The sequence below is a fragment of the Pyricularia grisea genome, assembly GCF_004355905.1.
Source record: "Pyricularia grisea strain NI907 chromosome Unknown Pyricularia_grisea_NI907_Scaffold_1, whole genome shotgun sequence".
Classification (NCBI taxonomy): domain Eukaryota; kingdom Fungi; phylum Ascomycota; class Sordariomycetes; order Magnaporthales; family Pyriculariaceae; genus Pyricularia; species Pyricularia grisea.
Window position 1 is genome coordinate 5,604,879 of NW_022156716.1, and position 17,098 is coordinate 5,621,976.

Here is a 17,098-nt window from a genome sequence, read left to right on the forward strand (position 1 = left end):
ATCCGGAAAATAATATCTCATACAAAAAGACCTTCAACAATAGCGTCACAGACTGTTGATAGACTTGGCCATTTCGCCTTGCTGAAAAGTTCTGGCCAAATCCTGAATCCGTTCATCCTGGCTCGGGAGGATGAGAGTCCCGAAGGAATGCCGGTCTCGAGGAATTTCTTTTCGGCGCCGTTCAGCCCATGACCCTCGGCCTCGAGCCATTTACGTTCTGCCTCATCTCTAGCTTCTTGTAATACGGCGTCTGTGTTTTCTGTTTCCCACAAATTGCACTTGTTGCACTGGTCGCAGGGCCTCGGATCGCCCTCTGGCCTGAAGTGGTCACAAAAGTGTCGGTAACCAACATCGTCACCGTCGCCGCTGCCGCCAATATCCTTGCGGCAGACATAACACATCTTGTAGCCGCATGGACACGTAAGCTTGTTGCAGCCCGCGTTCTTGACGAATGATGTGTTGCAGCGAGGGCACACGCGTTTAATGGCCATGCTCATGGCCTGTTCGACCTGGGTTCGCAACGCCACAAGGGCGGACTCGTGACAAACGTGTATGTCGGTCCATGCCTTGCTACAAGACAGACAAGAAGTCTTGTTGCAAGACGGCGATTGGCATGTGAATTTGAGCCCACGTCGGCGTCGACGATGTCTTGTCAACGCATTCCCAAACTCACTCCTTAGGCGATCGCCCAAACCTTGCTGAGAGGTGAAGAGAAGGCATACGATAGAGGTCAAGACCATGAGAGGTAGCAGGAACGGAACAGTTATCAGACAAAGACATAAGAAAGCGACCTTAAGGAGACTAGCCGCACGGAGACGTAGCTGTTGCTCCTGGGAAGGAGTGTATAACTCATCAACCTCGGCATAATTGCAAAATGGGCAGCGAACAAGCGGCAGACCGCTTGATATGAGGCCATGATCGGCTAGACGCTGATCCAGTCGGTGCAGGACTTCAGGCCCATTCTTTTCCTCGAGCATTGCTCGGTGCATCTGATCCGCTGGGATACAGCCGCTGCACTCATCTGAGTCTACTGCGGGGCACCGAAGCGTGCCCAGCTCCTTGTTGATACTCCGTTGCCAGCCTTGGCCAAAGACAGCCTCGTGTATAGAGTGTTGTATGCAACGGAAGCAGAGTACATGACCGTTTGCATTGCAGACCGTAATCTCCTCAAAGGTTGCAGTGGTAAAGCAGCAAGCGCATTCGTGCGTGGCATCAGCAGCCTCTGCCTCCTCCATGTTGAGAACAACGGCTAGAACACGGTCCTTGTGTTCCTGTTCTGCTTTAGCCTTGACCTTTAGCGGGGCAACCAGCTCATAGTAAAGTTCATGGTCTAGCTCTGCATTACCCGTGGACCGGATCATAGGCAAGATAGAGCCCTTTCCAGAGGATTTCCAGATGACAAGCGGGTGGCTGTCTACTGCCCCAGCAACCGTCACCGGGACAGCGGCTTTCTTTCTTGAGAACAGGTTCGCCATAGTGAAACGCCATGATTTGGAGGACACCTCTATCAGAGTATTTCGCGCCTCAAGGTATGAGTAGTTGTGTTCTGCCAAGACTGCCGTCACGGCAGAACGTGAAAGACCTTTGAACTCGTAAAGAGCCAATGACTTGACCGCTTCCTTGTATTCGACACTCCTGAATTGTTCCTTGATCGGTACTGGGCCATCTTGCTTCCTCCGTGGCGCACCGCGGGCCTGTAACGATTCAGCATTTGTCGGCGGCGTTGCTGCTGCTACTGATGAGGTTGGGGTATTGTTGGCATCGTCGGGTAACCTCCACCGGCCCTTCACCCAGGCCACACGATTTTTGACAAGTGCATCGGCGACCACAGCGAGACGTGACTCGCAGTCGAAGCTGGTGAGCATCTCTCGGAATACATCGAGCTGGATGTCTGGGAAGACGACGGCGAGTGCCACGAGGCAGTTGTTCAGTTCTCGGAGATCGGGTCGCTCGTCGGGTATCGAGGGCAGTTGGACTTCGTCAAGGATAAACTCATGGCCGTGGGCGGCAGGGGCTGAACTTGTCGGTGTAGACGTGGAGGCGGTCGAGGCAGACGCAGTCTTTGTGGAGCTTGGGCGCGGCGACGTCAGCCTAGGCCTTTGAACAGAGCCAGCTCTTGCCCGCGATCCAAATTTCGAGGATGGCAAAAGTGATGCGAACACCATTTTGGGATCGGTGTGGCCAAAACATAAGGGCTCATGCTGCTGCTGCTGCTGCTGAGGACGCAAAGGGGACCAGACTTGGCATCACTTTTCTCTTGTGCAGTTTAGTCTTCTTTCTTCATTGCTCGATCTCAGACAGAGTTCGGTGGCTGCGAGGGCTTGCGATGGATTCTTTGTTTTGTTTGGTCTCTTGGGTATCTCCTTCCCACTTTTTTTTTTCTCTCTCTCTTTCTCTCTCTCTCTCTTCATCCACGAGACCCTTTTTTTTTTTTTTAAAGTATCCTCATAGAGGCTGATGACTTGTTTCTTTGCGTCGATTGCCAGAGCCAAAGTTTCAGTTTGGGTGACTCGTAGACGTGCTACGCGGGACGAGATGAAGAGTATGGATAACGAGAGTGAAACAAAAGGTGGGCAAAAACACCGTCACGCGAAGCTTCACTCCCGCCCTCGGTAGTTTAGGTTGCACATTCATTCGAGTGCGGGGATCAAGCGGGGAACGAACCTTTCACACAAACGGGATACGCTTTACGAAATCTTACTTACAACACAACTAGGGGCTTTTCTAGGTCACTCATATCAATATTCCGAACGCCTGGTATCTGTATACTTACTTATACAGTACTGCGGCTCTGTTCACGTATTCGACCTAAGTTGCAACAGGAGATTAAAGCCAACGGCGATTGATTTGTGATGGAGCGTACTACAACACTATGTATTTTTGGGAGTGGATTGATCTTTTAGGCCCGCCTGTCATCCATCGCCACCCCTTGCCTGCCTGACATGTAACGCCTTGACTCTGGGGCTAGGTTGTCTCTTTAGCGCAGGCCCTTACCCGCCAGCCCAAGTCCAGCCTATTGCACTTGCTGTGATCCCGACCGACGCTTGGGTTTGATTGAAGAGGCATGTGGACATAGTGTCCTGGCACGATAAGTCGGTAAAGAAGGCTGAATACAAACAGGAAGGGAGAAAAAAAAAAATTACCACGTAAACAAACAACCCTTGACAATCTTGGGCTATTACCGCCATTTGCTAACATGGAACTCCATCAGGCATCAACTCCTGACTGCTTTGCCCCGCTGAATACAGCACTTTGCAAATCTCGTGATCGGTCACCAGCAAATTCAACCCCATCTCCATACCAGCAATAGCTGCTGTGCTCACCGTCTTGTTGATTCATCACCTTACAGTAATTGCTGACGGCTGCTACACAAAATCAAACGCCGCCATGGCAGCGCAGTAACCAGCGTTCATCAGCCGCACAATACTTGTATGTGTGTGTGTGCCACAGACTTTCGAAGAGGGACGTTCGCACGTAAGCCTTCAATGATGCGCAGGCCAAATGTCTCCGTCGCTCCCTTTCATTTCTCAGCGATGAAGCCGACTCCGACCCAGCTGGCGGGTTTGCTGACCGACGCGATGCCCGTGCCTGATCTACGTAATCTTTCATTTATTTATTATTTGTTATTTTTTCTATTTTTCTATTTTGTTTTTACTGCCGTACTGTACTGTACCTTACCTGCTGCGTAAGGTAGGTATCCGTACATGCACATGTCGCATGGATCGCCCACTCGCGTCCACTTGTTCGAGAAGAAAATCTGGATCTGGAACTTTGAGGACCAGACTGGCGGTCTAGGTGTTTCCCGCTCCCTTTGCCTGTCCAAATTCTACAGTATTACCCATATTGGGCTGGAGTTTAACACATGGCATGTTTGTTGTTACCTTGCAAGCCTTGGTTGCTTGGCTACATCTCTACCTACAGTACCAAGCGTACCTTATGCTTCCCCCACCCGCCTTCTGCTGGCAGTGATAGAAGAGAAGACCAGACAGACATACACACACCGTGGTGCACAAGGCTTAGTACTGTAGGTAGGTACATAGTATTCTGCAATAGGTAAGGAAGCGCCATGTTGATTGGGTTTCATAGCCTGAACCACATGGTAGCATTTTTCTCTTGTCTCATTCAACGGAAGACCAGGGCTCAATTCCGCGGTGCAGACAGTTTAGTTTTGCTTTTTCTAGATATTTCTTTCCTCCCCTCCAAGCCTTATTGTACTGTGCCTTTTTTTCTCTCTCAATTTATCAGCTCTCAGTCAGAGTTTGCCCCGTCTCGCACGCACTCTCTCACTCTGCGCGGGACTTTTGAGTGAAAGGGAGAAAAAAAAAAAAAAGCACGGTGCCTGACTGTGGGTGGCGTCTACCTTAACCCACCAGCCCGCCTTACCCATTCTGTTGGTGATTGGCAGGGAGGGAGGGTCTTTGGCCCTGTCATACCACTCAGAGCAGGAGATCCAGAAGACGGAGAGAAAAAAAAAAAAAAAAAAAAAAAAAAAAAAAGCGACAAGGGTCCACCCGCGGCATGCCTCCGCGTGAACATGGTTGCTCGCTCACCGACAGTTCGTCCCGACTTTCGGTGACTACCATGATGCATGCGACGAGACCCAAGAGACGGCAGACAACGTTTGAACAAACCAACCAAAATCAATGCCCATGAGAAAAATGTCCTTTTTACCTTGCAAAGGGGAGAACAAAAAAAAAAGTCTCAAAGGTATCTCTTGAGGCGCCAGACATGACTGGTCCGTATCCGTAGGGGCGGTTCGTGAATTTAGTCCCCTCCCCTCTCCATCTATCTGCCCTGACTGCTTGCTACTGGACTGGATTGGCGGGTGCGCAGGGGTAAACGTGGATCGGCTGCTTTGAACCCTTTTGCCAGTTAACAGACTAAACTCCGCCAACCTCCTGTCAGCCCCTTGTCCTGGCCAATCACACTGAATTTCTCTAAACTTCTTCAAGTCCGCCTTTTTGCTGGCTGGGGAGCTTCTCTTAAACGGCCTCATTCCCACCGATTTGGCCTTCTGTCTGCTTCGTCGTCAAATTTCTTCTGTCCCAATGCTCTACAATTCGGCATGGACTCTCTCCCCGTGGAGCTTGTAAGGCTCATTTTCCAGCTTTGCGACCCCGATGCCGTCAAGGCTCTTCGCGAATGCTCCGCCAAACTAGCGGAGCTTGGCTACGAATACCTCGTGCCCCCCGTTTTCCACTCTTTATCATGGCGGGATGATGTTAAACGCATCCATGCCATTTCAGGCCACGACCGGCTCAGAGGCGCCATCCGAGAAGTCTTGATTGATTTTTCTCATCCTTTCGAAATTAGCGATTGCCATGCTTCCTTCCTTGAAGCTGCTGCAGGCCACGACGAACCCGATACTAGCTTGCAGGGTGCATGGGAACGATACCGCCAGATTGAGGCTCTCCGAAAGAATGTGCCTCCTTTCGACTCGCAAGTGGATCTACTGAGTGAGGCTTTCTCGAGGTTGCCCAACCTCGAGTATGTCAGAGTCACTTTCAATAAAACCACACCAGATACTGAGCTTCTGAGCCGAGCCTTGGGACTTCCCATCAACCGCAAGCTTGATCGCAAACAGGCTTGCTCAAACCTCAATGCGTTGATTTCGGCGGCGTCCCAGGCCCACATATCGTCACTCGAGATCGACCGACTACCTATGGAGCTCTTCAAGGTTCCTCAACACCGTCAACATTGGTTCAGGAACTCTCCCGCAGTTCTCACCAATCTCACTCGCCTCGATGTCATAGTCGATCCTTCCGAGGTGATGCTACCGTCTGCCAAGTTTCGCGCCATCAATGGTTTCGGACACTTTTTGCAATTTGCGACCAATTTGGAGCAACTCAGCTTGGGATTTCACAACTTTGCCAGCCCCCACCACAAGTTTGCCATCTGGTTTCAAGAGTTGGTTGGCAGTAGCTTTGCTTTCAAGAAACTGACCGACCTTAAGCTTGAGGGACTGTCTTGCGACGAGAGCGATCTCCGCAGGTTCCTGGAGCGGCATGGTCCTACTTTGAAGCGCCTTCGCCTTGGTGGTGACTGGGCTGTCAAACCCGGTGGACCTGTGGTGGGTGGCATTCAACTTGGTCGGGGCACTTTCCGATCACTGTTTACCTCCCTTCAGAACCGACTTCCACACCTTGAAAGAGTGCATCTTAGTGGACATTTTGAATGCGGCATGCTCGACCCTAACTCGCACGAGAAGTACATTTTCAACCCCATCCTGAGGGACGACGTTGAAGACGGCTCTGATGAGGAGCGTGGCCGAACACTATACAATAGTGCAGATGATGGTCTAGAGTTTGAGAGGTATCTCCTGCGTGGCGGAGAGTACCCTGGAACTCCAGCGCGCTCCCCCAGCCCACAGAGCGCCTAATGCACATGCATGGTTCCTGCTGAGCTGAACTTGGACCCTTGTCCACGTGCGCTGTCTTGACTGTCACCACAGCCGTGTGTGTAGGGGAACAGAGCACACATGGTATACAACACAGCTATGCCAAGGCTTAACAAAAAAAAAAAAACACACACACACACACACACACACACATACCCGACTTGCCATGGGCTATATTGTAGCTGCTCGGCTGGCCTTGTTAACGACCTTTACGACTACTACACTTTAGACAACATTGGATGAGACCTCCTCCGGTAGGTGCAGTCAGTCTCCTACCGTGATATTTCTTTTTACACATTGCCTAGAGAATACCTCGCAAAGCTGCTCACGCAGTACATAAGCATTATTTGGTGGGCAACGATGCCCCGGTGTTGGTTTCTCTGCCTTTTCCGGTTGTTTGTTCTGTGGTTTCTTTCTTTTAGGATTAAAGTGTCTTTTTGTTTCCCTGGGCTTGCTTTGGCGCATGAATATACGAATGATTGATGATTGGAATTTGTTTTAAGAAAAGATTGTATGTGAATCAAACTGGAAAGTATCGGTATATGCCTTTTTTTGGGCGGGCGTGTTACATCACAGCTGTGCATTTTCCGATCAGCTCCATGATGACGGGGAGCATGTTCTTTGACTCCGTTTCCCTGCATTTCGTCTCCATCGCAGGGCTGCATCTTTGGGCAAGCGAAACAAAAAAAAAACCTGGCGGGATGCCAAGAAAACTGGAGGTCGTATTGTCGGTTTACCGGAACGCGATGACACACAGGTTGACAGGACAAACACTTGGGGGTTCTTGTTTGTAAAGAAATGTAGAAAAATGGTATCGATATTCGGGAATTTTGCAGCGAATGGTGCTTCTTGCAACATCTGTCATAATGTGTGCCACTTTGTTTATTTCTTTGGAACCGAGAAACCTGATATCGACCCCTAAAAAGCTGGGTGGTGGCAATTGTTGATGCGGAGTTGAAGGGGTGTTGGCGTGGGTGAATTGAGGAGTTCGACGTCACCGTGGTGTTGCAGATCTCTTTCGTTACTTCATTCATACAACGTAAGGCTCGCTAATTGGCGTTTTGAGGGGAGGAGAAAAGAAAGAATGTCACTGCAGAATATCAGGGATTTTTTGACTGCAATGTGACGTATAAAGATACCAAACTTTACACTCAAAAAAGTATATAATAAGTCTAATGAAAAGCAAATAGTCGATCGGCAGAGACAAATCAACATAGATTGAAACCATCAAACGCCCCCGCAAGAAGATACACCTCGGTCCCCTAACTTGACTATAATCGGCATATTTCTATTACCTACATCCACACTCGAAAAAAACACAGCCACTGAATCATACGTTCTGAAAAGTCCCTGCAAAATGATCGAGGCACTTGTCGTTTGCTTGCTCTTTATCATCGCCGTGGCGACCCTCTACTACGCTTACGAGCAAGGTCATCTGGACCCTTATATCGAGCAGATTGGGTAAGTTGTACATGGAAGAGAGTGTGACTCTTACATGATCACCCATTTGGTGATTGCATTAATTGTTCTTGAAAGTAAGAAAGAAACCAATATACTAATCCATTGCGGGGGGTTCACTCTTCCTCCTTTTGTCTTTATTCGCAGCACATACCTGTTCAAGGCAAAGGCAATGGCCGAGAAGAAAAGACTACAAGCACAGGGCATGAAGGCGGGGCAGGACTTTGTCGACTCTCAGCTGGCCGGGGTGCAGCAAGCCGATCAAGTCGAGGCTGGTGTGGGCGCCATCGGTGGTCTCAAGAAGGGCTTTTGAAGGCGGAAAAATGAATAAAGCATAAAACCCGCAAAACGAAGACGGGGGGTAAAAAATCATGCCGATAGTCTGAAAAAAAAAGCCATTGAAGGGGTGGCAAGACACACAGACTTGTAACAGCGCCACAACGATCAAAGAGGTCATCACACGCGGCAGGTCAAAGTAGCGCAACAGTTGAGGCGTGGAGTCGGGGATTGGTTTGGAGTGACCGGTGCCAGCTCAACTCACGGAATGGTGCGGTTGTATGAGGTTGTACAGAACAGGCGGGGACGGATGAACCTACCTCAGGGTTCGGTCGGAACTTTACATCGAATGGATTCATTTAATGTCGGATGATCATGAATCGGGGAGGGTATGATATTTCGTAGTTTTTTGTGTAATTTTATTCATGCAGCGTCAAGGGGGCGTGATAACGGGGACAGGAGAATTTTTGTTTGTTAATCGCCCGAGAGGAATGTTGCTTCCGCCCTCCCCGTACAGAAAACCCACGTGCAAATTAAAACCAGAGGACATGAATTAGTACGGTGTACCAAAAAAAAAAAAAAAAAAAAAAAAAAAGACATGACAAGTGCTACTGTAGTAACTGGCTTGACTGGACAAAGTTCTAGGCCTTTTTCCAACAACCTGGTTAATGATGAGTGCAAACTCGTAGGAAGCCTGGGCCTTTGGTTCTCCATTCTTGACCCTTTACTTCTCCGCTTTCACTATTGGCCTGCGAACCGACGGATGTGATTGGGTCCCGACGGGCGGCATGCTCTTAATTCGATACCATGTTCGCTGGATAAAGTGCGGATACAACCGTGGGTCCGCCATGCTTTTTTGGGGGCAGCACAAGCACCACAGCCTCTGTTGGCTTGAGTCGAAAAAGGATTTTCGGGGGGAGCACTAGCCAAGATGCGACCCAGGAAAGTAAAAAGCCAAAAGTGTTTCTTAGCGGGGCGTAGACCCTGAGAGTTCGTTACTCAAAGTAATGTTTTGATTAAACGCGGCTCCGGTCTGTAGATTTACAGCGTTTGTCCAGTTTCATAATCAGGTACGCAATTATTGGTGCGCGTGTGTACGTGCACAGTACTCCTCTGGGTTCGGAGGGTTTCGGTATGGATGGCAACCAAAACGCGGACGGTCCACGGAGTAAAGTGCTTGCTGCCTACCTTACCTACCTACCTTAGACAGGTAAGCTTGGTTCCTTACCTACCTAAGGTACGTAGACGATAATGACACGGGAAATCTTGCAGAGTTTGCGTTTGCGATTTTGCTTTTCACCATTACTTTTTCTTCCATCTCCTTTTCCTTTTTGGTTCTGCCGTTTCCCTTTTCGCTTCTGCCGTTTCCCTTTAGGCCCCTTTTGTGTTGCTGAATTGACCATTGACTTCGTATCGATGCAGGGGGCTGATTAAATTCCTCCATGACGACAAGTGCAAAATGTTTTTTCCTTTTTCTGCGCCTGGATGTTTCCTGTTTTTTCACTTCGCTACCAGCAAAAATGACCTAGCATGCTTCCCGATCCTCAGGGGTTTCCTTACCCATCTCCCGCCTTGTTCTCTCTCGGTTGCCGGGAATTTGTCCGCTCCGACGGGATGGACTAAGGCAGGGAGGGTGTTCCGAACATCAATCAGGCAGTTGGGTTTGGGTTGGTGGTGTGGTGTTTGTGTGGGACCCAAGGATGAATGCCCTTCTCGCGAATCCCCGATCTACCCCCGACAAGGAAAATGCTGATGGGCGAAACTATTTGGACTCATCCACCCAAGCCACTCGACAGCAGTACCTGGTCCAGAATTCAATATCTGGGCGCCTGGTGGATGCATCTCCTGTGACATATTCAGGGAAGGTGGAAAGTCTAGTAATGCTACTGCTTATAGTAATATGATCTGCAGCAGATTTAACTTAACATTGAGAACACTGATCATCAACATGGTGCAGATAGTCATGTTGCTGTGCAAAAAGCCGACGTACCCAGGCATGGTTGATAATGTTTCCATTCGCCAATATAGCCACCCTAAAAGCAAGCTTGGGGCTGACTCCCGCCAGCTCCACAAGGCACACATTACCAAGTGGATGCAGGGTACTGTAACGTAGGCTTCTGTGGCCCCCACTCAAATCTTAGACTGGCTTCGAAGCAAAAGAAACCGAAGCACTACCGAGGGGAACAGGCAAGAGGGAGGGACTTTCCAATGTCTGAGCAGTCAGCACTACCGTAATCGAATCAGAACAAAGAAAAGAAAGAGGAAAAAAAAAAAAAAAAACGCCATCGCTTCAAGATTGTCACAAAAAAGCAGGAACCCGTACGTGCGCATCCATGCGAAAATTGATCATCATGACCGCCAATCACAGGTGGTCAACTTTTCTGCCCGAATCTTTAGGTAATTAATTTACTTTGTTCGTGACAAGAAAACATGGCGACGGGACATGGGAGAAACACCAATGATCGGCCTTTGCCTTTCAAACGTCGCCTCGCAGAGTCATCCGCGTCGGCCAAGCTGGGAACCATGGCCAGCTAGCAAGCTAAAGAAATAAGAGATGAATAGGGGATGGGATGGGTTCAGATAGGTAGGTAGGTACTTCACTTCGTACGCGGCCTGCAAGAACTCCGCCTCAAGATTTGTTTGATTATCACCCCCTGCCATAGATGAGATGGAGAGACAAAACTGAGGGTGTGGCCAAGGAGTAGGAGGAGGTGGGCAAGTGGAATAGCGACATGCAGAAGAAAGTATCAGAAAAGAAAAAAAAGAGGGAGAAATCAACCCGTACCAGCCTGCCCTCCCAGACACCAGCCTGTGTGAGGCGAGGCGACTTTGAGACTGGAATGCCACAGCTGGCCAGTAACAGCATCATTCCAGACGAATGCTTTGCTTTTGGAGCTGTTCGAATCATCTCATACAAGATATTTGATTCCGCAACTATTGGCCGATCAAAGCTCGGCCTGGAGTCTATTTGCTTTTATCCCCTGACGCCTTGCCTGAATTACGGCTTGCTTCTTGCCGGCCAATTTTTTACCTTGTACATTGTGCGCCTTGTGACTCGTAATATTAACAGAGCGCCGTTTGCTGGCAGAAATCCCAATCCCGCGTTCCCTTCTTTGTTCTCTGTCCCTTTCCCCCAGAACTAAATCCCTTGTTGGGCAAAAAAGGACTCGACCAACTCTGGCACGGTATAATTCTTTGTTTTTTCTTCTTCTCTTTGACTCGCTCTGCACTAGCGACGCTGGCGTCAACGAACGATCAGATCCAACCAAGGAAACAGAAAACAAAACAAAACCCGAGGGTCACTAACAAACGAGGACGGCCTAACGAATACCAATAACCGCTGGGCACCCAACAACTACTTACACAACTAGCACATATCCGAACAGCCAACCCTGACTCGACCACGACGCCTCAGCCCGAACGTCAACGCAACAAAACCCCCGATTTGTCCGCCTACAATTATCCCAGCCCGACCTCCAAGGAATTGTCCACTAGCCAGTCCCGCCCGCGCTGGTTGATTTTGTTGATCGATTCCATTGGCTGCATACTGTCCGCAGACTGCAGGGCGCAAGCACATTCGGCCGCGTTTATAATAATTGATTTGCCCATAACGACGTGGAAAGGCAGTCAGCCAGACGCACGCTGTACTGCATCTCCTTTATTTTTTTTGGGTGGGGGTTACATTGCCGTTGGTACCTTACCTTGGGTTGCCAAGACCAACCGTCGTTGTCTTCCACATCAGCATCACAACAACATCAGCAAGGTGCAAAAAACACGTCAATCTAGGCCTCCTTCCCTTGGTTGGGAACGACAAAAACAAACAAACAAAAAATATCTCCGCAAACAAGCAAGCAAGGTCACTCATTAATCTCGTGTCACACTCGCATTGGCACTGACGCTCCCGAGTGACTTGACAATCCCCAAAAACAACACCCAATTTTGTCAACGCTCGTTTGCTGCACAAACTTGGTCGTTACGTCCGACTGACAAGGCCGTGAGACCGGCTCTGCTGTCTTGTATTACTACATGCAGTAACTCTGGTGTAGGTCAGCGGGACCCCCCATCCACAAAGCCCCCAAAGCCAACCCACAACTGACTGGCTGCAGTGCATGAGCAAAAAAAAAGTCCGCTCGGTCCACCATCGTCGGCTGCAAGTGAAAGTGCAATCCACCGACGCGCCTCGACCCCACCAACAGGTCCACATAATACCACTCTAATCAGATTCAGTTGCTTGAGCTCCACCCACTGCTACGGGTTGTCCTTACCTGCTCCCATTAAACTTGCATGGTTCGGTGCTGCTCACTCGGCAGTGCGGTCATCACCCACGTCACCAGGACTCCGCCAGGGGCCATCCTGGAATTGAATGAATTGTTTTGCTCGATTGTCAGCAAAGGTACCTAAACCTACCTTGCACGGGGCCGGCGAGCTTCCAACATCTTGATCTTTTGTTAGATCTTCTGTTTGGTTCACTCCCACCATTCCTAGTTTTTTTTTTCTGTCTCTTTTCGTCATTTTTTCTTCTCTCTCTTCTCTCTCTCTTTGTTGTCTTGTTTGGGAATCCCGCCTCCACCAATCTAGCAAAGGTACCTAGGTACCTACTTGGTGTGCAGGCAGTTTTCGTCACAGGCAGCGCTCTGCTGTTTAGTAACGAATTAGGGCGTTTGCAGGAATCCCCAAAAAAAGATAAAGAAAAAAGACCTAAAAAGACGCCCAACACCAAGGCTACGGTTTAGGGCTTCCTGACTGACGACGCCCTTTGCGCCACCGTCCTGACTGCCCTTTACAACTCACATACGAGCGAGCGAACGAGCGAGCGAACGAACGAACCACCCGACTATCACTTCTGCGCATGCCGTAAATACGGCTGAGAGCAGTAGCTCGCAGTGCTCTCACACTGTCAGAGACCATCATGCAACGAGTATCCTCATTGCTACCGACCTGGGAGCGCACCAGGTCGGTTGACGGCAGGAATAGGAGCAGCAGCAGTACTGGCACATCTTCTTCTCCCAAAAACAGCCAAAGCAGTAACTCGGGCGCCTTCGGAAGGGTCTTTGGCTGGGCTGATAGAATCGCCCCCTCTCGCATATCGGGTAGCAGCGCTGCACAATCTACTGCATCACCAACGGCCGCGGCGACAGCAACAACACAAACTGTCGTGTCCAAGTATGGAAAGGAGACCTATTGGCCGAGTAGCCTTGAGAGGGAGTGCGAGAAGGCCGCCCTCATATTGAAATCTTTCTGCAGTAAGTCGATCTCCTTGATGGCTTTCGCCCGCGTCTCCCTGGCGTAGTTCAACGGCCGCGCAGCCAAAGGCATAGTACGGGGGCTTTGGAGCTAACCAGAACGCCTCCCCCGCCACATAGCCGATGGGTTTCTCTCATACGAGTCCGACGCCGGCGCCGAACTGGCAAACCCGTTGCCTTTACCAACACCAGAATCGTCGAGTTCCACAAGTCAAGTCCAGATAATGAAGAAAGTGCCGCCAAGGATCATACAGAAAGCTGCTGGCCTGGCCATTTTCTCATGCATGCGGTCGGGTCTATGGATGTCTGGTTCCGGAGGGTCCGGAATCTTGATTGCACGCAAAGCCGACGGCACCTGGTCACCTCCTTCGGGCATCCTTCTCCACACGGCAGCTTTGGGCTTCGTCGTTGGTGTCGATATCTACGACTGCGTTCTGGTCATCAACAGCTTCGCCGCCCTGGAGATGTTCACCCGCTCCAAGGTTATGCTGGGAGCCGATCTGGGTCTTACCGTTGGCCCCGTCGTCCCAGTCGGCCTGCTGGAGAACGATACCAGATGGAAGGAACTTGACAATAGTGTGTTAACCTATTTGAAGGCTAGAGGCCAGCACCGTGCGGTGCAGCTCGACGGCTCCCTGGTGACTGAGCGGAGCAACGAGAACGAGAAATTCTACGGTGCCGGCGTCGAGATCCCAGACATCCTGGCAGGAAACGTCAGGAAAGAGATCCCTGAGATCTCACCTCTCTTCGAGGCTATCAAGGCTGCCGAGGGCCGAACCGACTATGACTTGCGCATCATGCAGGCTTTGTCCCAACAGCCAGCGCCTGGTGATGCCACAATCGAAACGCCAGCAGGCACGCCGATATCCCCTATAAAGCCAAATTTTGGTCTTCCTGACGTCGATGACCCGGATCCTTTTGGTATAATCGCCTTGGAAATGGCCGGACTCGAGATTCGGGAGGCCGGGGCCAGGAATCGCCCAGCTAGCACAAACTTGGACTATTGCCCCAGTCCGGCGAGCCTGATCTCCAGCATTTCCCAACGCCAGAGTACGGATACCTTTGTGAGCCGGAGCAACAGGGGAAGCTACATGTCGAGCAGGACCCAGGCTACGTCAATGACGGATGCCTTTACGCAGACGGATCTGGGAGAGTCAGCCAGGACGTCGCCCAGCCCCAGCCATAGCGATTTGAAGAAACATAGCTCACCAAAGCCGCCATCTGTGGCCGAGGAGCCAGAGGAGATCGACTATACCAAGATCGACATGAGCCCTCTGGAAAGCTTTAGTTTCCGCTACGGACAGCTATCTGAGCCGTCTGCACCCACGCCAGTCGTCCAAGCAGAGCAGCCGCCCAAATCCAAAAACTCTAATGATATAGTGGAGGACGCCGCCTCGATTAAGCTGCCCGAGGACGAGGAGGAAAGGGACGGCGACGCGGATGACGAAGACGACGAGTCGGACGATGAAGAACCCATCATATATGAAGTAGCCACAACTGCCCAGCCGACTCGCGCCGTGATAATGGCGAGGCAGGCCGCGCAGGTTGTTTCGGCAAAGGGAGCCTTGGTCACCATTCCCAAGCGTCATGTGCCTAGCTTGCCAGCCAGGAATCCGGCACGATCATCCCATGCTAGCCAGAATGGCCTTGATGTGAACGTAGCCTACCCCCAGAGTCCAGCTCGATCTTCATTTGACAATACGGAGGCCGACCAAACACCCAAGTCAACCTTGCACCTCAGCACTCCTCCCAGGTCTCATAAACGAAACTCGTCCTCGGTGTGCTTCCCCACCCAGGTCGACCCAACCACGCCCAAGGCGTCTTGCATGAACGACGCCAGCTCGATTGATGAAGAGTTTATGGGAGAGCCTCGCACGCCTCGGGCAGATGAACATGCTCAACAAACAACAGATAGCTTTGGTCGCCCCCACGAACTCAAACTCACTCCTAATCTCAGCACTGCCACCATTCAAGTCTTGTAGGTGCAGTGGATGTCAACACCATCAAATAATCATCAACACACGAATCACGGATCACAGCACCAAAAGCTCAACTGCAACGACCGATATGATCTACTTTCCTTTTTTTTTATATTCCTTTTTTCTTCTAGCTGCTGTCTCTTCATACACTTTTGTTATGTAGGCGGTTAAAGGCGTCTCTTTCGCATATGATTAGCCAATGCGGAAGGGAACAGCTCTTTTTTCTCTCTTTTTCTCGTGTTCTTTCTTTTTCTTCACGGCTTTCTCTTTTTCCAGGCGTTCTTGGGCACTATTGATACCAATATTTGCGTCTGTCCCACGACTGATCGCATGGCACACCTCGCGGTGTATGTTTAGCTTTACCGTCTTTCCTTTTGGGCTTTGGGTACTCTGAAAAATTGGGAGTGATTCGATTCATTTTGGAATACCGAGGAACCGGTACCTCGAGTGACTTTGGACGAAATCCATTTTTACCTTCTCTTACCACGAACTTTTGGGACATATTTGATATTGCAGCGTTATTTATAGTGTTTAGACAGGAGCCTGCCTGTTCGGTCGAATGGGTATGGTTTGGGGGCGGAGACGATGCGAGACGCTGGCGAACGGCCAGGCCAAGGTTTTCTTGGGATGCCCGACGAAACCAAAATAGACACATAGGACGAAGTACCGTGCTCATGTGTGCGGATGAATAGAGAGATACATGATCCTTGATCATCACAACACCGGTGCTACAAAATTTATATCGTGTTCACGCAGAAAAGGAGAAGCAGTGTGGGAGTTTCTGATGTGGCTTATTTCCGTTTTGATACATGTGCACTTGAATCAAGTGTATCTGAACTATCTATCATATTGACTGCTTTGTGCCAAACTTTCAGTTATGAAAATGCACACTTTCATAGACATTCATGACAAAACAGGAATAGAAATCTTGAACTTAAGCTGCCAAAAAAATTCAAGCTACAGTAGTCAGCTCTCTGATCGCCGAGACGACCGACCTTGACTGCTCTTGTCACCCCCTCGGGTGCTGCTCCTTCCCCTTTCCCGAGTTGGCGAACCGTCTCGACCATCGCGGCGCAGCTTCTGCTTGGGTCCAGATTCGGACGATTCATCAAAGACGGCGGACTTGGACCTGCGTCGACTGTAGCTCCTATCACGTCTGGGACTCGAAATCCAGGTCCTCCTGGTGGGCGTCTCGGTGCTGGCCCGAGTCCGATCACGGCCTCGATCTCGGCCCCGATCCCCAGCATCGCCGCCACTGCCCCTGTCTCGGCCGTTTCGGCACCTGTCCCAATCCCCCTTGCGCTGGTGCCGCTTCTCGCACCTCTCGACGCCCTTCTCGACGTTGATGAGCATCGTGACGCCGAGCACACCCAGGATCGCCGCCGTCGTCCAGCTGAAGCCCGTGCTGGACTTTTCAATCTCCTTGCGCGCGGACCGGGCCTCGGGGTCGGCTCTGGATGGCCGAGGGTCGAGCGGGAGAAGTCTACCCATCTCTCTTTTTTCTTTGTTCTGTTTGTTGTCTCTTTTTTTTTCGCTATGGCTTTTGAAAGAGTATATTTGTATTGATGTTTTTATGGGTTAATGGGCCTGGACTCGGATGAGCCATCATACAACCCAGACTCTTGAGTGTTTGATATCGAGCAGCAATAAACGAGAGCGGTTTTCATTTCTTGATTTGTTATACATGGGCTTCTGGTCGCCATCAGGAGAACTTGTACAAAGCGGGCCACTTTACTTATCTTTTG

General features: G+C 50.4%; 5 protein-coding genes across 5 annotated transcripts; 3 read left to right on the forward strand and 2 right to left on the reverse strand.

The window, feature by feature from the left end:
• Window positions 1-17: 17 nt before the first annotated feature.
• On the reverse strand, window positions 18-2,165 carry PgNI_01721 (uncharacterized protein; the record flags this gene model as incomplete). The annotated part of the gene is made up of 1 exon (XM_031121794.1): window positions 18-2,165. One exon carries the CDS (start codon window positions 2,163-2,165, stop codon window positions 18-20), a length of 2,148 nt encoding a protein of 715 aa, XP_030986740.1.
• A 2,900-nt stretch (window positions 2,166-5,065) lies between these two features.
• Window positions 5,066-6,379, forward strand: PgNI_01722 (uncharacterized protein; the record flags this gene model as incomplete). The annotated part of the gene is made up of 1 exon (XM_031121795.1): window positions 5,066-6,379. One exon carries the CDS (start codon window positions 5,066-5,068, stop codon window positions 6,377-6,379), a length of 1,314 nt encoding a protein of 437 aa, XP_030986743.1.
• Window positions 6,380-7,535: 1,156 nt separating this feature from the next.
• Window positions 7,536-8,585, forward strand: PgNI_01723 (uncharacterized protein). Its single transcript, XM_031121796.1, has 2 exons — window positions 7,536-7,858; window positions 8,003-8,585. Exons 1-2 carry the CDS (start codon window positions 7,755-7,757, stop codon window positions 8,166-8,168), a joined length of 270 nt encoding a protein of 89 aa, XP_030986742.1. The 5' UTR covers window positions 7,536-7,754; the 3' UTR covers window positions 8,169-8,585.
• Window positions 8,586-12,527: 3,942 nt separating this feature from the next.
• Window positions 12,528-16,025, forward strand: PgNI_01725 (uncharacterized protein). Its single transcript, XM_031121797.1, has 2 exons — window positions 12,528-13,374; window positions 13,495-16,025. The coding sequence occupies exons 1-2, from the start codon at window positions 13,041-13,043 to the stop codon at window positions 15,354-15,356; spliced, it is 2,196 nt and encodes a 731-aa protein (XP_030986737.1). The 5' UTR covers window positions 12,528-13,040; the 3' UTR covers window positions 15,357-16,025.
• A 294-nt stretch (window positions 16,026-16,319) lies between these two features.
• Window positions 16,320-16,844, reverse strand: PgNI_01726 (uncharacterized protein; the record flags this gene model as incomplete). The annotated part of the gene is made up of 1 exon (XM_031121798.1): window positions 16,320-16,844. One exon carries the CDS (start codon window positions 16,842-16,844, stop codon window positions 16,320-16,322), a length of 525 nt encoding a protein of 174 aa, XP_030986739.1.
• Window positions 16,845-17,098: the final 254 nt, after the last annotated feature.